Source organism: Oryzias latipes, chromosome 14 (assembly GCF_002234675.1).
Source record: "Oryzias latipes chromosome 14, ASM223467v1".
Classification (NCBI taxonomy): Eukaryota; Metazoa; Chordata; class Actinopteri; order Beloniformes; family Adrianichthyidae; genus Oryzias; species Oryzias latipes.
Genome location: NC_019872.2, coordinates 11,492,315 through 11,518,359, shown reverse-complemented (window position 1 = coordinate 11,518,359; position 26,045 = coordinate 11,492,315). Strand labels below are relative to the sequence as shown.

The window sequence follows — 26,045 nt, the reverse complement described above, 5'->3', positions numbered from 1 at the left end:
CATTGCAATGAAGAAAATGCAATGACATTTGAAATTCACCTCCATCATCAGAAAATAACATAAAAAAACACAATATTCTTAAGAGTGGGTTTTTATTATTATATTGGATTACAAATTTCTCAGGAAATTCAGAAAACACAAGACTTTCTTTTTTCAATTTTCTCCAAAGTTTTGCTTTTCAGAAAACACAAGAATCTGAAGAGTCTGAATTTCAAAGAAAGCTAAAAAGAAAAGATTGCTCCTATTAGACATAATTTTATGTTTTGCCTTTTTGAATGCACTTTTGTTGAATTACAGATAATAAATGGCGTATACATAAATAGCACTTTACTACCTTCCTCAAAGGCCCAAAGTGCTTTACATTCACACACTGATGGCGGCTCCGCTTCCGAACACTGGCGCCAACCAGGAGCAATGTGGGGTTTAGTGTCTTGCCCAAGGAAAATTCAACAGATTGTCAGGAAAGGCAGGGACCAAACCTGCAATTTTTCCGATCAGAGGTTGACCACTCTATCTCTGCACCATGGCCACCCCCATGGCCATGCAATGAAAACACACTGTGCTTTGTTCATTGATGCGGCCCTTTCCCCCCACAGACAACTGTCAGAGGAAAACGCCAACCTGCAGGAGTCTGTTGAGAAGGAAAGCACAGAGAAGAAGCGTCTGAGTCAGAACAACGAAGAGCTGCTGTGGCTCCTCCAGACCAGCCCTCTCATGTCTCCCGCCTCGTCCCCTCTCCATCGCTCCTTCTCCACCTCCCCTGTCCCTTCTTCTCCTTTGTTCTCCTCCTCCCCTTTAGCGGGGTGTGACTCTCCTTCCCACTGTCACGGCTGCTCGCAGCAGGCTCAGTTCTGCTCTCCTTCCCACAGAGGAGTAGCCAATGCAAATCTGTCTCCAGGACCTGCTACGCCCACCCACAGGGGAGCTGTTAATCAGAATTATTCCCCTGGCCCAGCCACACCCACTCACAGACCTTCTAGTGGTCACTGTAACTCCTATTCCCGGATGACCTCACTACAGAATTAAGGAAGACTTTTGTCTTCTTTAACTTTCTCCTGTCTTAAGTTCAAAAGACAGCAAGACAAGTCTTTAGTGGTCACAGAACAAATTATTAGCCTTGGTTCGCTAACGCCAGTGCTAACTAGTTGTGCAAAACACAGAAAAGTTGTGGTTTGTGGTGTAAACCGCTAACACATTTGTGTCTATACCATTGACTATATTTAAGAACTGGACTTAGGGAATGCCGAGAGTGGTTGCCACAGAAACATTGACTTGGACCGATCACTACTTTCTGACATTGTCTGGCGACGTCCATACTACAAAAAAATGTCGACCGACTTTTGTTGGAGCCAGAATCAGCAATTTTCTATGTTTGATGTCACACTCACTCACTCAATGTTCAAACACAGTCAATGGTCTTCATGGACTTTTACAGAGTAGTATGACTGTAGGTTCTCTTGTGAGACGTCCCTGCATGGATAGTCATACAGACGTACACAAGACAATAGTAGTAGAGGTAAAAAGTAGCACACATTTATCATGAGAATAGAATACTGTGGTGTGGTAAAAACACACTCCTATCTTCGGTGTAATAAGCTATATTCTGTTTTTGGGATGATATTTGCTCTTCTCAGTCTTCTCTTTTCATTGGAACAAATCCCTATCAAAGCGCCTTAAACCGGGTCCTGCCACCTCACCAGCAGAGAGCGACCAATGTTTTCTTTATACAGGGCTTTCAATTCAAAATTGGTTTGTAACTCAAATTGTGCTTCTTGGACGATCTTTGAGGTTTGTCTGAGCATTTTAATATTTGGGTCATTTGCTTGATGGTTTTTTTCATGTGTAGGAGAACCTTCCTTGGAGCCATTTTTTACAGCAAAACACAAAGAACTTATACTGTCTTTAAAATCCTTGCCAGGTCTTCCTACACCACATGAGCTGCTCTTCGCTTCGGAAAAATCCCTCAGGTCAACTTGCAAAAACTATGTCCGCCATTTTGTAATTACCTCAGCGGGAATGTGCAGTCTGTTGTGTCTGAACAGCAAACAACAGCAACAAAATCATGCAGCTAGAGCTAAAGGCTAAGGGGGAGACCTAGCACTGGGATAAAAAACAAAAACAAAACATTGTTTCCTTGTTAGAGAGATGTTAATATCTGTTTTTATCTTATCTATGTGATGGTCTTCCAGTTTAAATGTTACCGTTGTAATATCCATAATCTATTGAGGAAACTGGAGACACACAGAGGATAAAAGGCATTTGAACGTTTTTAATGTCTCATTTTCTCTCATGGGATGCAAGCGGTAGATGTGATGGAGCACGGCAGGATGCTGAATTCCTGCAGATGCAAGTCTAAGATTATAAATACACATATTTTCATTTTAGGACAAAAACACTTTTTTTTTTAGGATCTCATAATTCTGCTGCTTCACTTAAACCAATAAAAATCATCCTTTGCAATTTTGTTGAGATTTTTTATGAACTTTTTCTGGCTTTGCTCTTTTAATTTGTTAAAAATAATGATAAATTTAAAGACTACAAAATTCTTCATAATCACAGAAATAAATTTTTTTAACACTTGTGTGCAAAATCTGTGCATGCAAGACTAAAAAAAAATTGAATGTGGGCGTACAGTGGTATCCTGTTCCCACGATGAGTAGAATGTCTTTCTTGCACGTTGGAACTCCTTAAATATGAGTTGACGGTGACATGAAATATGCCTTCTGCAACGGTCTATTCTTCAATTGTCTATTATGTTTAGATTTTTTGTTTGTACCTACAAAATGTACACTGGATTATCTACAGGAAAAAAACACAGCTGTTCAGGGATTAATGTGTTAGCTTTTAATTCATTGAGAATTTGTTTAACATTTTCTTATTTTCAAAAAAGCTAAGCAGAACATGGAAGCATCAGACAGTTTTGCTATTAGACTATGGTCACATATCCCAAAATGCCACAGCTCGGCGACCTAAATGGAATTCGGCAGGTGGCCATGCGGTGGCATTTGTGATGGGGAGGCGGCAGTCGCGTTATTTACACGCCACACAAGGGCTGCAGAGGTTTAACGAAAAAGTTGAAATTAGACAACGACCGGATGATTTTTTACCTCGATCAGTGGCCGCTCTGGAACATTTGGAGGTTGCGAGGTTGCAGTCCAGTTACAGGCAGGTGGTAGCAGCGCGGGTACTTGAAAATGGGCTGTTGACATGGGCCGGGGGCCCAGCGATGACCGGACGTCAATCTGGCGATCCCTACCACCGTGAGCCCAAATAGGGAGGTGCCATTGATGCAGCACAAAACTCATCATGGTGCTGATAGTGACGCAGAGACCTGCGCATTAATAAATTGCACTTTGGAAACAAAAGTTACAGTTTTGAGATCAAATCTTAAGTCAAATTTGTGAATTCATGGTTGAGGATCTCTTAAAACCGTAAAAAAAACGTTGTAAAGTTAATCTGCTGGGACTACATTAAACAGACCAGTGTGATTTTTAAATCGTCCTGAGCAAAATATTGGTAAAAAATGTGATTTTCTTTAAAATCTATTTGTTTAAAAAAAAGATTTAAAGCACATATTATCATATGCTGTACAACATTGTTTTGGATTAGATAAACAGATGTACTACGTAATGACAAGAATGATGGCTCACCGAAGTAGACTTCATGTATTTAGCAGAAGAAATTTCATTTTTAACTTTAAATGGTAATTTTTCCTTTGAGTAAATTGCTTGTAAATGGTTTCTTTTTTTTAAAAACTTTTCCGCTGTTTTGTTGAAAGTAAAAAAAAAAAAATACTAATTGAAAAAAATACTATTTTCTCTTCATTTAAACATTTTATTTATGCAAAATCTATAGTTCAGATACAAATTTTGATCGTATGCAACATCCGTCTGGACAGAGTCGGAGCTGAGATGATTTTTTCGGCTGTGGACATTTTAAACACGCTGCTCGCTACACTAAAAAATACGAACCCAAAACCCTTTTTTATTCTAGCTTTGCGGCTCTTTCTGGAGCCAAAATGGTTAAGGACTGCAGAATCCCTGTCAAACAGAATCGATGTATAGTCCAAAGTCCATGTCTGCCTCCAAGCAGCATCAATATGAGGCTAAGACACTTAATTGGATAGAACTTAGACCAAATCAGCATGAACCCTCTTGTCTGTGATTGGCTGTTTGGTGGCACATATGTCACACTAAATTGAAACTTATGAACACAAAATCAAACAAAAGGAGAACTCGAGACGAGAGACAACGCTTTTGCAGACTTTTGGGTCGCAAACGCTAAAATGTATTTTTAAATGCAAACAATTAATGTTTTTATTTGAAAGTTTTGTTTTTAAAATTGAACTTTATGTTTGCAATTTAGGACATTTTGATCTAAAAACTGTGACTTTTGTTCACAATGTGGTAGCAGAAGAAGAATAAGAATTTGAGTTGTTAATGACCATTGGTGCAGAATAGCTTGCTTTTTTAAATATTCATCCAGGCAACCGGGCGACTGGCGGCCTTTGGCTCTTGATATGGACGGCCACCATCCGAAGATATTTACACATTGTCCAGTCAGAGCTGCTGCCGGCCGGCGATCCGGCTGCCACCACCTTTTGGCCACCCAGCTGACGCCCGACTTCATAATGGCGTCATCCCCACCTGACTGCCACCATGACCACGTCAAAAATTTTCAAAACGTCAGGCAGTGGCATGAAATCTTGATGTTTCTGTCTATGCCTCTCCATCACACGGCGGCAGTTGCATTTGTGACCGTAGCCTTAGGAATGACAGGAAGGAAAAGGCTTAGTGTATAAAAGTGAAAAAAGTATTGCATTCACTGCATTACGTTGTAGCTCTCTTCTGTACTGTGCTCAGCGAACTAACTCACCCTCAGGTTTTTGATCTTTTCTCTGGCTTTACTTAAGCCACCAGTCAATGATACAAATACACATTCAAGGACATAAATGTACTCCAGTAAATAGACAAGACCGATTTGTGTAAGTTTTTCATTGAGTCTGCTAGAACAGCTAGACGTTTCATTGTCAAGACAGGCTTTATGATAGAGACTGGAAGAGTGAAATTCATGTGTTCTCATATTCTGCAAAGCTTTGTAAATAAAGTGAAAAAGTCCCGTGGTTAAGCAGCATGTGAAGGACAATGTTTCTGTGTTACTAGTCTTTAGACTTCAGACTTCAGCAGGATCTCTGAATCTCTTCTACCAGCACTTTTAATGGTCTCGACAAAGGAAATGAAGGGAAAAAAAACGCTGATATTTTCATGAACCTCCAACCTTTTTTTGTATGATTCACAGACAGGGTTTGATGCTATTTGGTAGCGGAATGTCTTGTACAGCAGAGGACTAGTGTGTCTAAAGCTCCCCAGATTTTCTAACAAGTCCGACCATTGCAAGAATGTTTCTGATCAGTTCTTTGAATCTCTTTCAGTCAGACACTCACTGTGTGTTCAGATTTTTCGGATTACTGAAGGACTCCTTTGGGTCACCTCAGGTGCAAAACGTACAGTCTATATGGATGCAGCAAAACTACTGTTTACATACAACTCTGCATAGTCAAAGATTTCATGGCCAATAACACTTTTAAATGAATCTGTTGGAAAAAAAAAAAAGAACTGTTATTGTAATGAGCCTTTCAAAGTGTCCTGTGGACATCTGTGTCTCGGTTACACTGAATGTCAAAGATGTATGACGGCGTTTTATACGAGTCTTTGTGAGATTTTTTTCGCTGAAGGATCTTTTGTCTGATCCCTTTGTAGCAGCCGTTATTTATGCAGCATTTGATCAAGTGTTCTACAACACAGTGGGGAAAATTTCGTATTTGTTAGAGTAAAAATCCCATGTTCATATAGAGATGCTGTTGTAACAGGTGTTTCCACAGTTTGTGAACTCTCCACTTCTGGAGGACATATATTTCTGGTCCAGCGACAAGGTCTGTCTGTTTTGGCACTGATTGTACGTTTGAATGTAAATACATTTACCACATGAGTTGTCTTAGTGCATCAACAGAGGAATTGAAGCATGTTTTCTCTGCCTTTGCTGTGTCTTTTCCTCTTTCTGTTCTTTTAACTCTCTTCTAATGTTTGGGATGTAACAGTAGAATAGAACGTTTAGAGGATGGAGAATAATGTAGTTTACCTGTGTGGGATAAAAACATATGTTTATGCTTTTATTTGTCTCCCTTGGGAAGAACATGATAATAAAAAGATTCAAAACTATGAATATGTGCTGTGCTGTCTTGTTTTATAAAAGTCTCCATGTCAAACTGTCTTGTATTGTACTGTGAATGTATTTATGGAGCACTTTAAGGACAAAGTGAAAATAGATTTTTGTTTTACTTAGAGCCTGAAACAAACACTAGGTTAAAAAATGTTTGTTAATAACCTCAAACATGAATCAATAATCATAAATAAAAAAACCTTTCTGATCAGTTAAAGCCATTTCAATGAATTAATCAATTCTTTTTTCAGTTTTACACAAACACATAATCCCCCCACCAACAGAACCAGTCCACATTAAAAATTCCTGATGTTGATTTTTCATATCCATTACTCTATTATCCGTAAAACATCACTGAAGTCAAATCAAACCATGACAAACTGTCTGTAGAATCATTAAAACTTATAGTGATCCTTTCCTATTCAGCACACTTTGCCTTGGTTAGGCAAGTTCACTTTCGCATAAAGTGAGATATGACATCCATGGGTAATGGGAAGATAATGGTGGAGTTCTTCTCTGCTGCAATGGTGCTGAGAGTCTGCAAGTAACGAAGCTGCAGAGCTGATGGAGACTCTGCAATGACGAGCGACGCCTCCTTTAGGGCGCGGGATGCGTTCATCTCACCTTCTGCTGCAATCACCTGTGAGGAGAGAAGAGGCCATGAAGTCAGTGAAAATAGCTGTTTGTAGTGATTGTGAATATGTTAGCACATTTGTGTGTTGCATTAAACAGACCTTTGCTCTGGCCTCTCGTGCTGCCTCTGCTTCTGCAGCCATGGCTCTCTGGAGCTGATGTGGAAGTTTCACATCTTTGATCTCCACGCGCTCCACCTTAATTCCCCAGTTGTCTGTGGCTTCATCCAGATTGGACTGAAAAAGGTTTAAAAGAATTTTTATCCCAAACTGTAGCACATGTGACAAACCTGGGCAGATTTTGTACATTTCTTTTCACCTGCATGCTGTGAGCAATGCCCTCCCGGTCGGACAGGACCTCTGCTAGGTTCTTGGTGCCCAGGACATTTCTGAGGGTGGTTTGTGCCAGCAGTCGGGTGGAATAGTTGGCATTAGTCACATTGGCCACGGAAGCGATGGGGTCACTGACCCGGAAGTACACCACACCATCCACACTAACAGTGACTGAATCTTTGGTTAGAATCTGAAGAAAAGTAAAACCCAGTTCATGTTTCAAGCATTTTTTTAAGGTTGAAATGCTGCAAATAAAGATCTTTTCTTTATCTGTAAATGGTAAATGGCGTATACTTATATAGCGCTTTCTACCTTCTTACGAAGGCCCAAAGCGCTTTACAGTCACAGTCCCATTCACCCATGCACACACACATTCACACACACATTCACACACTGATGGCGGCTCCGCTGCCGGACACACTGGCGCCAACCTCCCACCAGAGGCAAGGTGGGGTTCAGTGTCTGGCCCAAGGACACTTCGACACATGGGCGTGCAAGGCGGGATTCGAACCTGCAATCTTACGATCATGGGTCGACCGCCCTACCGCTGCACCACGGCCGCCCGCCGTCTGTACGTCATGGTGAGTTCCACTGACCTCTTGTGGTGGAATGTCAAATGAAATGATTCGCAGATCCACTTTAACCAGGGAGTCAGTGCATGGCAGGATAAAGAATATTCCTAAAAAAAAAAGGAAAAGCGACCAATAATAAATGAAAAAAAATCATGAAAGGCTGTGAGTGACTAAAATATGAGTAAATATGTTTTCAAAGTTTGGTTAAAGCTGTCACACCTGGTCCTTTGGGTTTCTTGTCTATGATGCGGCCCAGCCTGAAGATGACAGCTCGCTCATACTCCTGAACAATCTAGAAAACCACAAACAGCTCAACCTCAGCTCACATGCTCATTTTTGCATTAGAGAGTGTCAGTTTGTGCACTTTAGCCCACTCACCTTTAAACAGTAACAGATTGTGATGGGAAAAAGAAGAACTGTGAAGAATCCAGAGAGAATGACTATAAACCATCCAAGGCATCCCAAAGACCCTGTCCGTTCAGCTAAAAAAAGGAGAAAAATGTGTGACGTCCTTACATTTCGATGAAGAAATAATATGGTGTTGGAGTTTGCCTACAAACAATTTGCCTCTTTGAAAGGAAAAATAGTCAAATGTTTTCCTATGTAACATGATTTGATAACCTGTTTGGTCAATGAATGAAAAGTCATTCAATTGTAGTGGCTTTGCATGTTGACATGTTATAATTTCCAGCATGTATCATAATCTTTGCATTTTATTTAAAAAAAATATCATATTGTGACCCTTTTTAGCAAATACTTGAGCAGAAGGTAAAACGTATTAGTGTTTCCAACATCTTGTTTTCGTGCTCAGCCTATTTCTCATTGTCTTTCCTCATCAGTCAGGGGGTGCGAGGTGTGAAAGGCGTGGGGGGTTGTGTATAGGTATGGGGAGGGGTGCCCTATTTCTTAACTTTCGAGCTTGTTTTCATAATTATTTTGTTTTGTGTAAATGTACAGAACCTTGTGTTATGCTTTTAAATGAAAAGTGCTTTATAAACAAAGTTTAAATTTGATTTGATTTGATAAAGCAATCACAAGATTAAAGTTTGAATGTAAAGTTTCAGTGTCATTTCCTGTGGTACTTGTTTACATTTCCTGTTCACTGGTTTCTTGTAAGTGAAACCACAGAAAAAAACAGAAGCAAAAAAAAAGTGGCTTCCCCAAGCTTAAATGTGAGAACTTTCACAGATTTAGGTTCAAGGACAGGTAAGGTCACATGTTGCACTGTGACAACCTGGAATTTTATTTTTGAAAAGGAGAGTCTAAGGGCAGCGATAACCCAGTCTTTTTAGTTTATTTTAGCATTGGCCTATTGTATTATATGACTGATTCCATGTTATTATACAATGACCGGTATGAAACCCATTGAGACGACTATTGTTGTAATATCAGTTCATATAAATAAAATTGAATTGAATTGAATTAATTCAAGGGATGTACCAAGAGTATATAGACTTAGTTCTATTTATCTTCCATGCTTCAGTAAGCGGTTTTTCTTTGCATTACAGCAAAATATTCTGGCAGAAACTGCTGGCTTTGTTGTTTTTTTATAATCTAGGATGATTCTAAAATGTAGATAGGTACAGTTATTGCATTAAATGCATCTCCATGTATAAAAAAACATTGAACACATCCATTTTTGTTTTTCAGGCCCCCTAGCTCACTGCATATTCTCTCAGAACTGTCACTTAGGATGTGCCCTATGAACCTTTCTTGGCTGCTTGCTATTCAAAAAGATTCAATTCAATTCAATTCAATTCAATTTTATTTGTATAGCCCAAAATCACAACAACAGTCGTCTCGATGGGCTTCGAAGTAAAACATGAAATCAAAAGGATCACGAATACAAAGAGTTCAATAGAAAAATACTAAAATGAACTAACAAACTGACTAAGCTGTACTGGCATCCCTGCCCTTAGACCCCCCTTCGCGGTAAGATGCATTCTTACCAATGATAATTTAGACAAGATGTTAAAATTTTTTAAATTCCTGTTATTCTGAACACGAAAGCAGGTAAAGTTTCTTAAAATCATCATTAAAGCGGATTTTTTGGTCAAAATGCTGACAAAGACAGTAGCAGTTTTTATTATAGTAAAACTCCGTGTTCCAACTTACAAATGAAACCATTGTCGTCTTCTTGTCTTTGCCTCTGGCTTTCTATTTTGTCCTCCATTTCCATTTGCTTTTTTGAGCTGTTGGTATTTCTTGTCGAGAGTTTCTAAAAGTGTGCCCTGATGAGAGGAAGGTTCCAGCCTTTTGAAGCTACAGACCTCCCACATAATATGACAAAGCTTAGGTGGGGCTTTGACCCCTGAGCTGATTTTCAACTAAGTCACTGCGAATGAACAATCATTGCAGTAGTGAAACTGTATATATAGTTTATGAAAAGTCTGTTTTGTGATTTAAAAAAGAGGGAAACCTTGATCATCATTTGTGGAAACAAAACCTTTTCCACTTCTACAGGAACACCAGTGCAATCTCATGCAGTCCAGTCCAGCTACTTTATTAAATGTACTTTTCCAGTCAATCATATATATATATATATATATATATATATATATATATAAAATTTATTTATTTATTTATAACATAAAAAAACACTCAACCAGAGTTGGTCCTGACTAGTTAGCCCACCCTAGATAAAGCACTGGACTATTAATTAACCCTTTTCTTCCCTTCCCAAGAACTGAAAACCTGCATACATACAAACACAAAATCATAATGTTTTAGTTATGTTACATTATGTTACTGCATTAGCCTTGTATAACCATTCATATCATAATTAATTGACATATTTCTGAGACCTATATTTCATCAGCATGATCCAAACTTTCTTTAAAAATCAACTGTACATAACCATACATATTTTCCGTCCTGTAGGTCATCATCACCCCACTAGGGGCAGTATAAGGGCTTTTACTGGTCATTCAAAATTGGCTGCTGCCATGAAATCTCAAGAACACTTAGGGTGGAAAACGCTCAGCTAGTTTTTAAAACGTTATGTGTGACAAACTCATCTATTGTCATTCATTTTTTAAATGACTCTTTGCTGTATTGAAAGAATCCAAATTTTCTTTGGTAATTAATTCTTTATAATGGTTCCACCATGTTAAAAAAAAAGTGTGAATCAAATTTTAGACAGTAGGTAAATAAGCTTATTTTTTTCTAATCTCTCATGTCAATATTTTTGTATCTCTGAACTAACATTGTTGTGAGCAATAACTTAACAAACCACCCAACGTGTTACATTCTATACTATCTATATACCATAAAAAATTATGTTGCAAATGTTTCTTTTTGTACTTTTCATCAAATGGTTTAAAAATATCTTAATTTCAAATAATTTGAATTTTCTGTCAATTATTTTTATACAATGAGCTTTACAGGGTTCACTATATGCACAAGTTGGCAGGAACATATGAAACAAAAAGGTACATAAAAGGACAATATTGTATATAAGCACCAAGGTAAGTTGCACAAATCCTTCACAAATGTACAAAATGAAATAAATAAAATGTATAACTTATTTTGCATAGTATACAATTTTTAATAATATAGTTTATCAAAAATAAATTGTATGAATGCCTATTTTATAATTCTACTGTGTATTAATTATTGGATTTTATATGTAAGAATGATAAAATAGCTATAAAATTGTATAATACGCAAAATTATTATTAGTTACGTAAATTATTAATTATTTTTTCTTTTTAGTGATAGGAAATATTCATATTATTATGATTTATGTTGTTCCTAAACACATGAAAGTGCAAATGTACGGAGCCCTTGTCCTGACATTAAGATATTAAAATATATCTTGTTCCCTCAGATTAATATCTCGTTCCCTCAAAATACTATTCCGTTCCCACAAGATACTATTGTGTTCCCTCGAAATACTATTCCGTTGCCTCGAAATACTATCCCGTTCCCTCGAAATGATTAACTCGTACGAATGCAATAATTTTTACAATAATTATTCACGTCATAAGTCATTCAGGCGGATATTCTCTCTCTGTACGCCGGCAAAAGCTGCTTTCAGCGATAACTTCCGTGTCTCTGTGACCCACATTCGTTCAAAAAAGGAACATGAAAAAAAAAAGATCACTTTATTACTGTCTCAATGAATATAAGAAAAATATCAAAAGATTTATGATAACTAGGCTGCTTTGTCATACGATAGCTCCTGCTAGGCTACTACTAGCTCCGCCGCAGAGCTCTTTGATGTATGCCGGCATTTGGGCAACTGGCTGGTCGGTTGACAGACAGACAGCTGATATTGTAGTTTAGGGTCGAATAGGAATAATGATATTCCGGACTTGTATTTTATTAACTTTAGCAGTCAGTCACTTTACATTCGAAGGCTATTAGGCTACATGCTAACTAACTAGCCGATCATTTATCCTGTTATTAATTTACGTCATAGATTTACAGCAGATACATTCACATTTCTGTCTGTGTGTGTCTCATTACATTGCATTGAAGACACGGATGATGTTTAGAAAACAGATTTATTTATTTCAAAAAGCACAAAAGCATCCATCGTATTCACATTCATTCACATCTGGTACGCCCTCCGTCATCTTGCTGCAAAAGCCGCTTCCTGCCGCTACTTCCGTGTCTCTGTGAGCATTCAATAGGGGTAAAAATAAAAGCAAGAATGGTTGATCTGTTATTGTCTCGATGAAAATCTGAACAATATCATATTAAGCTGGCTGCTCCGCCTAATGCACTTACCTTTAGCTCGTAGCATAACAACAATAACAGTACGTCACGTTTCCCAGCATGCTTTGCGGCCAATCACCTTGTCCCTGTAACCAAGGTGTAACAACAAGACCAACAAGACCGTGAATAATTATTGCGTTCGAATGCAATAATTATGGCGTTTGTACGAGTTAATCATTTTGAGGGAACGGGATAGTATTTCGAGGGAACGGAATAGTATTTCGAGGGAACGCAATAGTATCTTGTGGGAACGGAAAAGTATTTCGTACGAACGAGATATTAATAAGAGGGAACAAGATATTAATCTGTGGGAACAAGATACATTTTAATATCTTAATGTCAGGACAAGGGCTCCGTACATTTGCACTTTCATGTGTTTAGGAACAACATAAATCATAATAAATGAATATTTCCTATCACTAAAAAAAGAAAAAATAATTAATAATTTACGTAACTAAGAATAATTTTGCGTATTATACAATTTTATAGCTATCCGATATCATTCTTACATATAAAATCCAATAATTAATACACAGTAGCATTATAAAATAGGCATTCATACAATTTATTTTTAATATCATTTTTTTTTTTTAACTTGTCCTGTCCAACAGCTAGGCAGACATATGAGAGCTGAGGGCCTCTTGTGTTGGACATATTTTACTTTAACAAGAGGGGTTATTAATCTTCAGACAAACCAAAGGTATGTCTGAATAAACCCCTTTTATTTTATTAGTTATGAATCTTCTATCAATAATTATGTGCTCTAGTTGTTTTATGCCCCCTGCTTGCCAAGCTGGGAAGTGGATAATTTTTTTGTTTATGAGGATGTCTGGGTTGTTCCAGATGGGTGTCATTTTGCACGGTTGAATTGATGATTTTGATATTTTGAGAAATTCCCACCAGGCTGTTAAAGTGGCATTTATATTAATACTTTTGAAACAATCCTGTTTTTTAACTGTTTGGCTAATAAATGGAAGATCTGATAGGTTGATCTTTCCACATAACGCCTGTTCCAAGTCTAACCATGAGTTGGTTTCTGGATTATTTTTTAACCATTTTGAGATGTATTGCAATCTATTTGCAAGAAAGTAATTGTGGAAGTTAGGTCATTCTAATCCTCCACAGCTTTTTGCAGATTTTAAAGTTTTTAGACTAATTCTTGCAGGTTTATTGTTCCATAAAAAGCTTGATATGGATGAGTCTAATGTTTTGAACCATTTTAATGGCGGTTGTGTGGGAATCATTGAAAAGAGATAATTAACTTTGGGTACGATTTTCATTTTTACTGTGGCTACCTTGCCCATAAGGGACAGAGGCAGGTTGGTCCAGCGTGTTAGATCGTCCTGTATGTTTTTCAGTAATGGGGTGTAGTTTAGCTGCACCAGTTCTGATAGTTTGGGGGAAAAATTGATACCTAGATATTTGATATTTCCTGATTTAACTGGTATTGTGAGTCTTTGCTCCGCATTTTTGTTCAGTGGTAATAAAACAGACTTATTCCAATTAATGGAATAGTCTGATATAGAGGTGAATTCATTAATGATTGTTGCCGTTTCATTTACAGAATGTAAATTACTTAAAAACAGTAATATGTCATCTGCATAGAGACTAATTTTATGATGGCTGTGTTTGGTTTTAATTCCTTTAATGCTCTCATTCTGTCTTATTGCTGCAGCTAGAGGCTCAATAAATATAGCAAAAAGAGAAGGAGAGAGTGGGCAACCCTGTCTGGTTCCTCTTCCAAGAAAAAACCTGTTGGAAGTCTGTTTATTAGTTCTAACTGATGCATTGGGGTTGTGGTATAATATTTTGATCCAATTGATGAATGATTCTCCAAACCCAAACCTATGGAGGGCAGCAATAAGGAACTTCCAATTTACTCTATCAAAGGCTTTTTCAGCATCTAGTGATAGTATAGTCATTTCCTGGTTTTTGATGGTGGCATGTCTATTATGTTAACGAGTCTGTGGACATTGTCATCCGAGTGTCTGCCTTTGATGAATCCAGTTTGATCAAAGTCAATTATGTGAGGAGTGACTTTTTCTATTCTCTGTGCTAGTGCTTTGCAGATAATTTTTACATCTGCATTAATTAAAGAAATGGGGCGATAGCTTGAAGGACTAGTGGGGTCTTTGTCTGGTTTTAAAAGAAGGATAATGTTGGCGGAGTTCATGTTAGGTGGTAGAGATTGGCTTTCATTGATAAATTGTACCGTTTTATAAAATGTTGGTGCCAGTTGTTCCCAGAATTCCTTATAAAACTCTGCAGGAAAGCCGTCAGGCCCTGGTGCTTTACCATTAGGCATAAGTAACAGAGCTTCATGAAGCTCAGACAACGAGAACGGAGAGTCTAAATTTGTGATTTGATCTTCGTTTAACCTGGGCAGGTTTACATTGTTGAGAAATGAGTTGATGCTTTGTTCTGATGGATTGATCTGTGGAGTGTATAAGTTTTGATAAAAGTCTTTAAACGCATTATTAATTTTTACCGGGTCATGGGTGACATTCCCTGTTTGATCCATAATAGAAGTGATTGTTGATTTTTCTTTATTAATCTAAGCTGATTAGCTAGAAATTTGCCAGATTTATTTGAGTTTTCATATCTTTCCAGTCGAAGCCTTTGTATCTGGAATTGTGTTTGTTTATTAATGATGTCATTTAACTGCAGCTTTAAATTTTTCAGGTCGCCCAGTATGTGTTCCTGTGCAGAAGCAGCATAAGCAGTCTCCAGGGTTTTGATTTTATTTTCTAGTTCTAATAAATCTGCTTTCTCTTTGCGTTTTTTATGCGTTGAATAAGAGATGATTTTCCCTCTCATGACTGCTTTTGCTGTTTCCCAAAGAACACTTGGTGATATTTCAGAAGTATTGTTGAATTCTAAGAAGGTTGCCCACTCTTTTTTAAAGAATTCCAAAAATTCCTGGTCTTTTAACAGAGATGTATTAAACATCCAGATTGAACCCGAGGGTCTGGGTACTTCCCTTGAAATAGTAACAGAAACTGGTGCATGGTCACTGATAATAATTGGATGAATGTTGGAACTTTTAATTTCTTTCAAAGGGAGTTACTGACTAATAAATAATCTAAACGAGAGTGTGAATGGTGAACTGGAGAAAAAAAGGTGAACCCCTTAGCGTTTGGATGACATGAGCGCCAAGCGTCGCAGAGACCCAGATCATTCATGTACTGCTGTAGGATACATGCAGAGCGCCATGTACGCTGGTTTGCTGCTGTGCTGAGTCTGTCAAGTTCAGGGTCCAAAACAAGGTTGAAGTCTCCTCCTATAATGATTGTGGAGTCAGAGTGAACTGAGAGTGAGGTGAAGAATCTGTGAAAGAAGGAAGAGTCGTCAACATTCGGGCCATAGATACTGGCTATGCAAAAGTCCTTATTCTGAATGGATATATTAATGATTACAAATCTGCCTTCTGGGTCAGTAACTGTATCCTTATGAGTAAATGTAACATTTTTATTAATCAAAACTGCAACCCCTCTTTGTTTGGAGTTGAAACCGGCAGAATACATAACTGGATACTGGGAACAGCACAGGAGATGACCAGCTGATAAAGATAAATGGATTTCCTGCAGTAAAGCTATATCATTTTTGTTTTTCATGTTACTTTTCTGAACGAATGTGGGTCACAGAGACACGGAAGTTACCACTGAAAGCAGCTTTTGCCGGCGTACAGAGAGCATATCCGCGTGAATGACTTATGACGTGAATAATTATTGCGTTCGAACAGATTCATTATTGCGTTCGAACAAAATAATGATTGCGTTCGCACGAGTTAATCATTTCGAGGGAACGGGATAGTATTTTGAGGGAAAGGGATAGTATTTCGAGGGAACGGAATAGTATTTCGAGGGAACGCAACAGTATTTTGTGGGAACGGAATAGTATCTTGTGGGAACGGAATATTATTTTGTACGAAGGAAAGATATTAATCTGAGGGAACAAGATATATTTTAATATCTTAATGTCAGGACAACGGCTTTGTACAAATGTACACATCTAAAACGTAACTTTTTGGCCCTCTTGGAGGTAAAATCATCAACTACATCATCATAAAAATATTTTGTGCAATTGCATGGTTGATGTTGATCACTGAGCCGCTCCTGTGACAGGTTGGATTTGAAATCGTGAGCCCAATCCTCTCCTCCACCCCTCTACTTGGTTTTTCTCTCAGGGTGACACCACCTCTTCACATCCTTTGCAGCTGTTCCTAGATGCCCCCCCCCCTCCACCCCCGCTCTTCCTACGTTTTGTTACACACACCACACAGACACACACACACACACACACACACAGCGCATGGTAGTGTTGTGAAGTCGATATGATAGTAAGAGCACCCTTGTGCATATTTGATTAATTTAATTAATTTAATGTGTAAATAGATGATATTAGCCTATAAAAATGGTGATGTCTTTTTTTTTCACTGGGTGTTTATGCACCCCCCTCTGAGACTGCACCCTCGCTACCGCCCACATTGCCTATAGGTAAAGACCGCCTCTGCATTCAACCTCCATGTCTTGTATATGTGGCCTTACCACATCAAACCCATGTGTTTGAGGGAAACTTTTTAAGCTTGTTGCACTCTTGCAAACAAAGTTTCCAAATGTGGAAACTATAGAAGGTACATAAGAAAGAACGTCCTTATCAGCCTGTTTTATTGCAAAAGTAAATAATAAAACTAATAAGTATTTCTTTAACTTCTCTTTTGTGATTTTAAAAAATTGCATTTTCTTCTGTGGAAGTTATTGCAGCATCATAATACAGTTTGATGTTCCTGCATTCAAAATGTAAAGTTTTGAATGTCTCTAATGGGGACAAAGTGATGGAATGTAGCCCAGCAGGAGGCTGCAGATGTTTTTTCTTGCATGTGCAGTCATGTGCAAACAAGTAGACCAGTTTGCGTAGTACAAGAACATCTTTAAAATGGAATTGCAACTCCTGCAGCATTGTGAATATATAAGTTACTTTTAGTTTACATTTTACATGTTGTCAGAGTTGTTGTTTTTTTATAACTTGTGAATAGTTTAAAAGCTCTTCCTCTGCATTTGGGTTCTTCATAATCTACCTTACCTGGGGCCTCATTTATAAACGTTGCGTACGCACAAAATAAGGCGTACGCCACTCTCTACGAAATAGTTAAGATTTATAAAAAGCAAACTTGACGGGAAAATGTGCGGTCCTTCACGCAAGCTCTGACCCAGGCGTCAGAGCTTGCGGAGGAAGTCGGTTCCGACGTCCTCTGCGGGCTTTTGGGGGTGTGTCACCCGGTGCATCTGGCGCGTCGGTGTCCCCCTCCGCCTCAGTCACCACTCCACTTAAAAGGGATTCCCCAATTATTGCCGCCAGTCTCTCATCAGGAGGGGTCAGCTCCGGTGTCCCCCCCACACCCGTGGCAGACACGGGTGTGTGTGTGTGTGTGTGGGGGGGGGTTCAGCGCTAGACGTTTTTTTGCCTTGACTTTGATGTCCGACCTTTTCTTTTTTATTTCGGCCACGGTCCGAGGTTGTGAGGCTACAGCATTTTCGTCGTCTGCCGCCGTCTGCCACTCACGTGCCTTTTTGGCATTAGTTAGTAATGCCCACACTGTGCCCTCCAAACAACATTTTTCTCCTCTTTTCCACCTCGCCAACGATAACTTCTACTTCACATTGAGTGAAGTTACGTTTTTTTGATTTTCTCTCGGTGTGTGCCATGGTTTCGCAATCAATGAATATTCATTTGTGGGCGTTTCACGGACCATTTATGGGCAACTATGGGCGTGTCATGAGGCCGCAAAAGCTGCGCAGCATTTAGAATTGGTTGTGATTTATTAAGGGAAAGATGCGTAGGATGTGCGTGCGCACGGTTTTAGAACTCCGAATATTTCTGTGCGTACGCACGTCCTATGTTTCATCCGTACGCCACTTCTGACGCAAATACTACGCAAAGTGTTATAAATGAGGCCCCTGGCCTTTAAATAATAAATATATATATGAAACCCTTGTGCTATCCTAGGCACTTTAAAATTAGGAGTTGGGTCATCTAGACCCACTAGACAGTGCTCTGAACCTTTTTTCTTCAATGATTTGTGATCTTCACTGATGTCCATGGATTACATGAAATCTTTCCACCTTTATCCACCTTTGTCATGGTAGGGAGAACACGTCAATGTAAGGGTGGGGTCATAGAATGGCACAAGGGATATATGTATATTCATATATTTATGTCACAAATATATTCATAGTATGTATGTTTCTTTAAATTGTAAAGTTTGAAAGCTGTATTGCAATCTGTATGCAAGTCTACAACTATAGTTGAGACAAACCTTGAAGAAAAAGGGGTTGTTGTTCCAATATTAAGAACTAAGAGTGTGATAAGGTAAAGTAAACTCCCTGCCTGTAAACAGTTTGAAGTTTAAAAACATATTCATAATATTCTAATTTCCACATTGTTAGACATATAGTTGATTTAATGTTTAAGGTGTATATTTTTCCCATAAAATTGATAATTTAACAACAAACGTAATTCTGTGATTCATTATTTTAAATTGTTTTTTTAAATATAACCATTGCATAAAGCATTGTGACTCTTGATTAGTTCTCCCCTTTTTTTTCTTCCATAATTTAATCTTGAAGACTCTGATCAGCCTTCTGATATTACATCAGAGAGTTCAGATTACCATATTCCAGATACCACATCAGGAAGTCATTGACTGTGACAGCAGTGTTAAACCACCTGAACAGGGAAGACGTAATCATTGGCCAATTTTCTGTAATTGTCAAGAGCCATCAGTACTTAGCTGACTTGTTGGTTGCAAGGTTTTCTCTGGTAGTATGTAGAACTCGTGGTGAATTCTTATATCATGTCCAAGAAAGTTGGCCAACTGCTCCATGTCTGTATCTGTCATGTTTGGCACTGTTGAACGCGTTGCAGCATGCTTTTGTATGCTGCAACGCGTTCAATACTGGGTACCCTCACCCCACATTGTCGCAAAGTTATGAAGACAATCAGAACTTTCTAAATGTGCCATGTCATCTGATCTAACAAAACAAGCAGGTGTTCTCTTGGAGACCTCTAGAAGCTTATCTTTGCTCAACTTGAAGTTTCAGCGAACACAACATGTTTATCATCAGGAGGACGGGAACAGGATGGTAATTCCAGTGAAATGTCGGCAGAGCTTTTTTCCACCTCAGAATGAGCCTTGTCCATATATTAATGTGACTCAGAATGGGCTCTTTTCTGTATTTCTTTCAAATGCTCACTAAAGTATGCTTGATATCTTTTCTTTTCTGTGACGATTAAAGAGCATTATCTGTGTCAAGCAAGTCTTTGACTGTTCTGTCCAAGCTTTTGTGAAAAGTTTTCAGAAATTACGCTGAACCGCTCTTTTTGGACTTGATTGAGATATGTGTGCAACTTTTGAACATCTTCAGTAAATGCCATGAGACTGGGGACAATATACTTCACCAATGTATCTTCATGCTGTCGCTTATATCAAAGTACTGTATAGCCAGACGTTTAAACACAACAATGTTTTATTCTATTATGGTTCAATACTTTCGTGCATTTTCCACTTATTTCAGCATTCACATGAAGGTAAAAACATGTATCCTGTATTTTTAAAGTTTTCAGCAGCTTCTTTTGTTTTTTCTGTTGACATATGAAACAAAAACAATTAAAGTGATGAAAAAAATTGAATTTATTTCAGAGAGATATTGGATTCAACTTTAAAGAAGTAACAAAAGTGTTGCAGATGTTGTGACATTTCATAACATTTTATAATTATTTACAAAATCTAATAAGAATATATTCAAAAGATTTAACCAGAATTATAGGACAGGGCAGATTAAATATAATATACAGTGAATTATAGATTTGTGTTAGCAACAAAAGTGCCACCCGCTCCAATACAGCTGAAGTATTTTTCATGTAAAACATAAAACATACAATTATTATATCTTATAAAGTCCACTTCACTTTGGTGAGGCAAGTTCACTTTCGCATAAAGTGAGATATGACATCCATGGGTAATGGGAAGATAATGGTGGAGTTCTTCTCTGCTGCAATGGTGTTGAGAGTCTGCAAGTAACGAAGCTGCAGAGCTGATGGAGACTCTGCAATGACGAGCGACGCCTCCTTTAGGGCGCGGGATGCGTTCATCTCACCTTCTGCTGCAATCACCTGTGAGGAGAGAAGAGGCCATGAAGTCAGTGAAAATAGCTGTTTGTAGTGATTGTGAATATGTTAGCACATTTGTGTGTTGCATTAAACAGACCTTTGCTCTGGCCTCTCGTGCTGCCTCTGCTTCTGCAGCCATGGCTCTCTGCAGTTGAAATGGAAGTTTCACATCTTTGATCTCCACGCGCTCCACCTTAATTCCCCAGTTGTCTGTGGCTTCATCCAGATTGGACTGAAAAAGGTTTAAAAGAATTTTTATCCCAAACTGTAGCACATGTGACAAACCTGGGCAGATTTTGTACATTTCTTTTCACCTGCATGCTGTGAGCAATGCCCTCCCGGTCGGACAGGACCTCTGCGAGGTTCTTGGTGCCCAGGACATTTCTGAGGGTGGTTTGTGCCAGCAGTCGGGTGGAAAAGTCGGCATTAGTCACATTGGCCACGGAAGCGATGGGGTCACTGACCCGGAAGTACACCACGCCATCCACACTAACAGTGACTGAATCTTTGGTTAGAATCTGAAGAAAAGTGAAACTCAGTTCATGTTTCAAGATTTTATTAAGGTTGTAATGCTGCCAATAAAGACTTCTTTTTTTTTATCCGTGTGTCGTGGTGAGTACCACTGACCTCTTGTGGTGGAATGTCAAATGAAACAGTTCTCAGATCCACTTTAACCAGGGAGTCAGTGCATGGCAGGATAAAGAATATTCCTAAAAAAAATTAAAGTAAAGTAAATAACAATTAGGTTATGAATAACAAAATAATCATGAAATAATATTAGTAATTGAAAACAGAGAATAAATAGTTCTTTTTTTTCTCTTCAAAGTGTGGATAAAGCTGTCACACCTGGTCCTTTGGGTTTCCTGTCTGTGATGCGGCCCAGCCTGAAGATGACAGCTCGCTCATACTCCTGAACAGTCTGGAAGACCACAAACAGCTCAACATCAGCTCACATTCTTAGTTTTGCTGTAGACCCTGGGGTTTGTGCACCCACTCACCTTGAAACAGAACCAGATTGTGACGGGAAACAAAAGAAATACGAACAATCCAGAAAGTATGACTATTAACCATCCAATGCATCCCAATGACCCTGTCCGTTCAGCTATAAACAGGAGGAAAACATGTGAAGTGAAGTCATGTTAAGGTGTTTGGAGTTTGCACAAAATTAATCTGCCACAATACATATTTATTCAACATGATCTGATAATCTGCTTGGTTGATGATAAAAAGTCATGAAATTTGGAGATGTTCCGTATGTCAAGATGTTAAAGAATGAATCATAATATTTGCAGTAACAGGATGACAGTCTAAAGTAAAGCTTCTGTATGATTTCCTGTGATATTTATTTTTCTTTTATGGCTATTTTGTATTTCATGTAATTAAACAAACAAAAAAATTTATGCACAAATGGATTTTTGTAAGTTAACCAGCAGAATAAAAAAACCACAAAGACAAAACAAAAAGTGGCTTTCCATGGCTTAGATGTAAGAATGTTCACAGCTCTAGGTCCTTGGACAGGTAAAGTCTCAGGTTGCACTGTGACAACCGGCTCTTTTTCTTTACAAAGTGGCTTTTATTAAGATTTAAGAGATTTATTGAGAGTAAACAGACTAAGTTCTGTTTATCTTCCATGCTTCAGTATGTCCAGAAGATTCTGGACTTGTTGTTTGGTTCATAACCTTTGATGTTTCTTAAATGTACATAGGTGCAGTTGTCAAATGATTTAATTCAGTATTTGTGTGTGGAAAAAGTACTAATGAAACACATCAATTTTGGTTTTACATGGAGCTATTATAAAAGTGAAGGTAAGCTCACTTATAGCATTTAATTGTTCTATGCTCTCAGAACTGTTTCTCTCTGGAACATGATTTCTGTCACTATGACGACGCACTAAGGATGTGCCCTATGAACCTTTCTTACATGCATTCCATAAAAAAAAGGTGCATTCTTATCTATCTATGAATTATAGTCATTTTGTTGTTCTGATTAAATAAAATTTTGAATTGTTGACCTGATGATTTAGTCAAGATTTTATAAGCTTTTGTTTTTCTACACTTGTTTTAATTCCTGCTATTCTTGTAATTGCAGGTAAATTTACCTAAAATCAAATCAAACCTGATTTTTATGTCACCTGGATGTCAAAGATAGTAGCGTTTTTTTGTTACGGTGAAACTCCAATGAGTTTTAACTTACAAATTAAAGCCTCTTCGTTTTCTTGTCTTCTCCTTTGGCTTCCCATGTGGTTCTCCATTTCCATTTGCTTCTTTGAGCTGGTATTATTCCTGGTTGAGTTTATTAAAGTGTGCCTGATGAGAGGAAGGATCCAGCCTTTTAAAGCTGCAGACATGCCATATAATATGACTCAAATCTTAGGTGGGGCTTTGACCCCTTAGTTAATTTTCAACTAAGTAAGTGCAAATAAGCAACCATTGAGGTTGTAAAACTTGTATGGAAACTAATACTTGTATGAAAAAAATGTGTCTTGGAAAAAATATGCTTCATTATTTGACAAAGGGAAAAATACAGATGATTGTGTATTGGAAGCAAAACTTGTTTCCACTTCCATAGGGACACCAGTGAAATCTAATGCTGTTTAGTCCACCTACTTTTAAGTTAAATCTACTTTTCCAGTCAACCATTTCCTAATATATAATATATATTTATATATTTTTATTTATAGTATAAATTACATTCAACCTTCGTGTCCTGTATGTGGTCTCAGCACATTAAACTTGTTTGCTAAAGAGAAGATTTTTTCTTTTAAATACTCTTGCAAACACTTTTAGCACTCTAAATGTATAAAACTTTGGAACCTACAGTACAGAGAAACTATTATCAGCCTATTTTATTGCAAAAGTAAATAATAAAAACTAACAAGTGATTCCTCAGCTTTAATTTTTTTAATTTATTGGGACAATTCAATTCAATTCAATTTTATTTTATTTATATAGCCCAATATTACAACAATAGCCGTCTCAATGGGCTTCATACAGGTAATTGCATAATAAACATGAAACACAGTCATAGAATTCAATAGGTATTGGCTAAACTTAACTAAACAGACTAAACTAAACTGGACATCCCTGCCCTTAGACCCTCCTTTGCGGTCAGGAAAAACTCCTAAAAAAATGGATTCCAGAAAAAAAGAAAGAAGAAGAAACCTCAGGGATGTCCACATGACGGAGGGATCCTCCCCAGGACAGATGTTCAGGGCGATGTACCAGAAGAATTAGTTTATCAACTCTACAAATACATGTTTAAATAGTCCAGTAGATGGGCTTCATCCAGATAGGTGGGGGGATGGCTGGGGGCGCGAGACGAGAAAGAGGACAAGAACAGGACACCAGAGCATTATTTATTTCTTAAGATTTGTGAAACAAAAATGTTCCATTTGTAAAAATGGAAAAATTGTGACGAAAATTGATTACTAATCTGCAGTGATGACAATAAAGTAATCAACCTACTACTGAAAACCTGCTTTCAGTACATGGAAACATTTCCAGTGGAATCTCTTGGCAAAAGAACACATGACTGATCATGTGCTGCATTAGGCGATAAGTGGGATAAGTGGGACGGCTGTGATAAACCTTTCCACACAGGATAGCTGTAAAACCACCTGCTAAGATAACTGGATAATAAACTTTATATATTTAAAGGCACGTGCAGGTGTTTTCAAAAATATTAAGTTGTCCTATCAAACTCAATTTGGATCATTTGGCCTGAGGAATTTTGTTTAGGAAGTGACACCTAGGGCATCAAAGATGCAGAATAAACCAGTAAATACCCAAAAACACCAAAAAAGGAATAATTTAAAAAAAAGTCACAGAATAGTAATACGTGAGGAGCATTTCATTAATTAGATTTTTCTTCTTCTGTGGAAGTCTTTAAAACTTCATAATAAAGTTTGATGTTCATTCAGTTTATTAAGTTTCTATAAAATTAGTTTAAAAAACAGTGAGGTCTTCGAAAACCACCTGGCAATTTCAAAAGCCGATTTTTAAAACATTATTTTGCACAAGTCATTTGACCACCAACCTCACCCCAAATCAAGTTTAGTCATTTTTATAATAAAGTTATAGATGTGTGTGGCTGCTGCATTGTGGCGCAGTGGTTAGCGCTCTTGCCTCACAGCTAAAAGGCCCCCTGACCTGAAACAGAACACCAATGTGGGACCTTTCTGTGTGGAGTTTGACAGACTGGTGACCTGTCCTGAATGTCCCTTTTCTTCGCCCACTAGTGGCCGGGATAGGCTCCGGCAGCCCCATTGACCCTTCAAGGGACAGTAGCAGGTTTTAGAAGAGGAATGAGTTTTAGATGTAGTTGTAGAAACTGTTGTGTGTTTACTTGCAGTGTGATGTTTATCTTTTATCTATGAAGTTTTTACATGTCTTATCCCCCCCAGAGCAGTCCTGCACTGTGGTTATCCTCCAGTTTATACTTATTATGATTGTATGAAACTGGAAATTAACAGAAGATAAATGGAATTTTTAAAGTTTTGAATGTCTCTAATGGGGACTAGTGATGAGATGTAGCCAAGCAGTTTTTTTTTGTTTGTTTTAATTAAATAAAGGGTCCATCATTAGGCATCCAGTGCATACATTCTTTAAATCCATCTATCTCTGATAAAAATATGTAGCTTTTTTGGACCTAGCAGAACATACCTTTCTGATTAGAAGCCACTTGCTACTTGAGCCCACACCTGATAGTATTGCACCCCCAGATTCGCATTCACACATTTCTCAGAATATTGTCAGGCACCACCCACTTCCTTCCTTGTCCCCAACGTATTTGGTTTATTAAGTGTAAATGTTTTCTTTCAGACAATGGAATATTACCATAAAAATTTGTAGTCAAAGTTTTGTAGGCTTCAGAAGATCTTATTTTTGTGGTTGAGACTTGATTATTGTTATAAGTTTCATTATACCATGGTCCAGGTGAATTCTCGATTCTGATTGGCTGCTGGGTGTGCATTAAAAAGTGATAATCCATAGTGATAATACACGCCTGAAAAAGAGGATCCGGTCACAGCTTAAATGTTCATATCACTACATTGGCTTCTTTAAAACAATCTTTTGCTTCATCATCTGGTCAAAAACAAGCGGTAAGAGGTGAACTTTCTCACTGAACAGATGCTTTATTTAACCCATTGTGAAAACCAGCATAGATATCGCTTTCTTTTGCTGCTGCATTCATGTGACCACGACAACGTACCGCACCACGTAACAAATGGTCAGCTTTTTGCAAAAAATGCTATCCAAACTGAAAACATGACAAGAATAATGTACTAAAAACTGATTGAACGTTTATATCTTTTGTAAGTGACCATGGTACAAGCGGGTAAATGGCCTTCGAAGTGTGCATTATTAGGCTTCTACGGCATGCGTTAATTTCTGATAAT

General features: G+C 37.9%; 3 protein-coding genes across 4 annotated transcripts in view; 1 reads left to right on the top strand and 2 right to left on the bottom strand.

Moving 5' to 3' along the window:
* Positions 1-6,222, top strand: part of LOC105355608 (microtubule-associated tumor suppressor candidate 2 homolog) — a 48,242-nt gene extending 42,020 nt beyond the window's left edge. For both annotated transcript variants that reach the window (XM_023962338.1, XM_023962337.1), the window contains exon 16: positions 597-6,222. In XM_023962338.1, the coding sequence (XP_023818106.1) occupies positions 597-1,026 (430 nt within the window). In that variant the 3' untranslated portion in view covers positions 1,027-6,222. The remainder of the gene's footprint in view (positions 1-596) is intronic.
* A 136-nt stretch (positions 6,223-6,358) lies between these two features.
* LOC101162729 (erythrocyte band 7 integral membrane protein) lies at positions 6,359-9,997 on the bottom strand. Its single transcript, XM_023962339.1, has 7 exons — positions 9,872-9,997; positions 8,135-8,238; positions 7,976-8,048; positions 7,781-7,863; positions 7,171-7,374; positions 6,954-7,088; positions 6,359-6,859 (listed from the first exon to the last, which is right to left on the bottom strand). The coding sequence occupies exons 1-7, from the start codon at positions 9,933-9,935 to the stop codon at positions 6,671-6,673; spliced, it is 852 nt and encodes a 283-aa protein (XP_023818107.1). The 5' UTR covers positions 9,936-9,997; the 3' UTR covers positions 6,359-6,670.
* Positions 9,998-20,144: 10,147 nt separating this feature from the next.
* LOC105355599 (erythrocyte band 7 integral membrane protein-like) lies at positions 20,145-22,995 on the bottom strand. Its single transcript, XM_023962336.1, has 7 exons — positions 22,841-22,995; positions 21,646-21,749; positions 21,494-21,566; positions 21,275-21,357; positions 20,962-21,165; positions 20,745-20,879; positions 20,145-20,650 (listed from the first exon to the last, which is right to left on the bottom strand). Exons 1-7 carry the CDS (start codon positions 22,992-22,994, stop codon positions 20,462-20,464), a joined length of 942 nt encoding a protein of 313 aa, XP_023818104.1. The 5' UTR covers position 22,995; the 3' UTR covers positions 20,145-20,461.
* Positions 22,996-26,045: the final 3,050 nt, after the last annotated feature.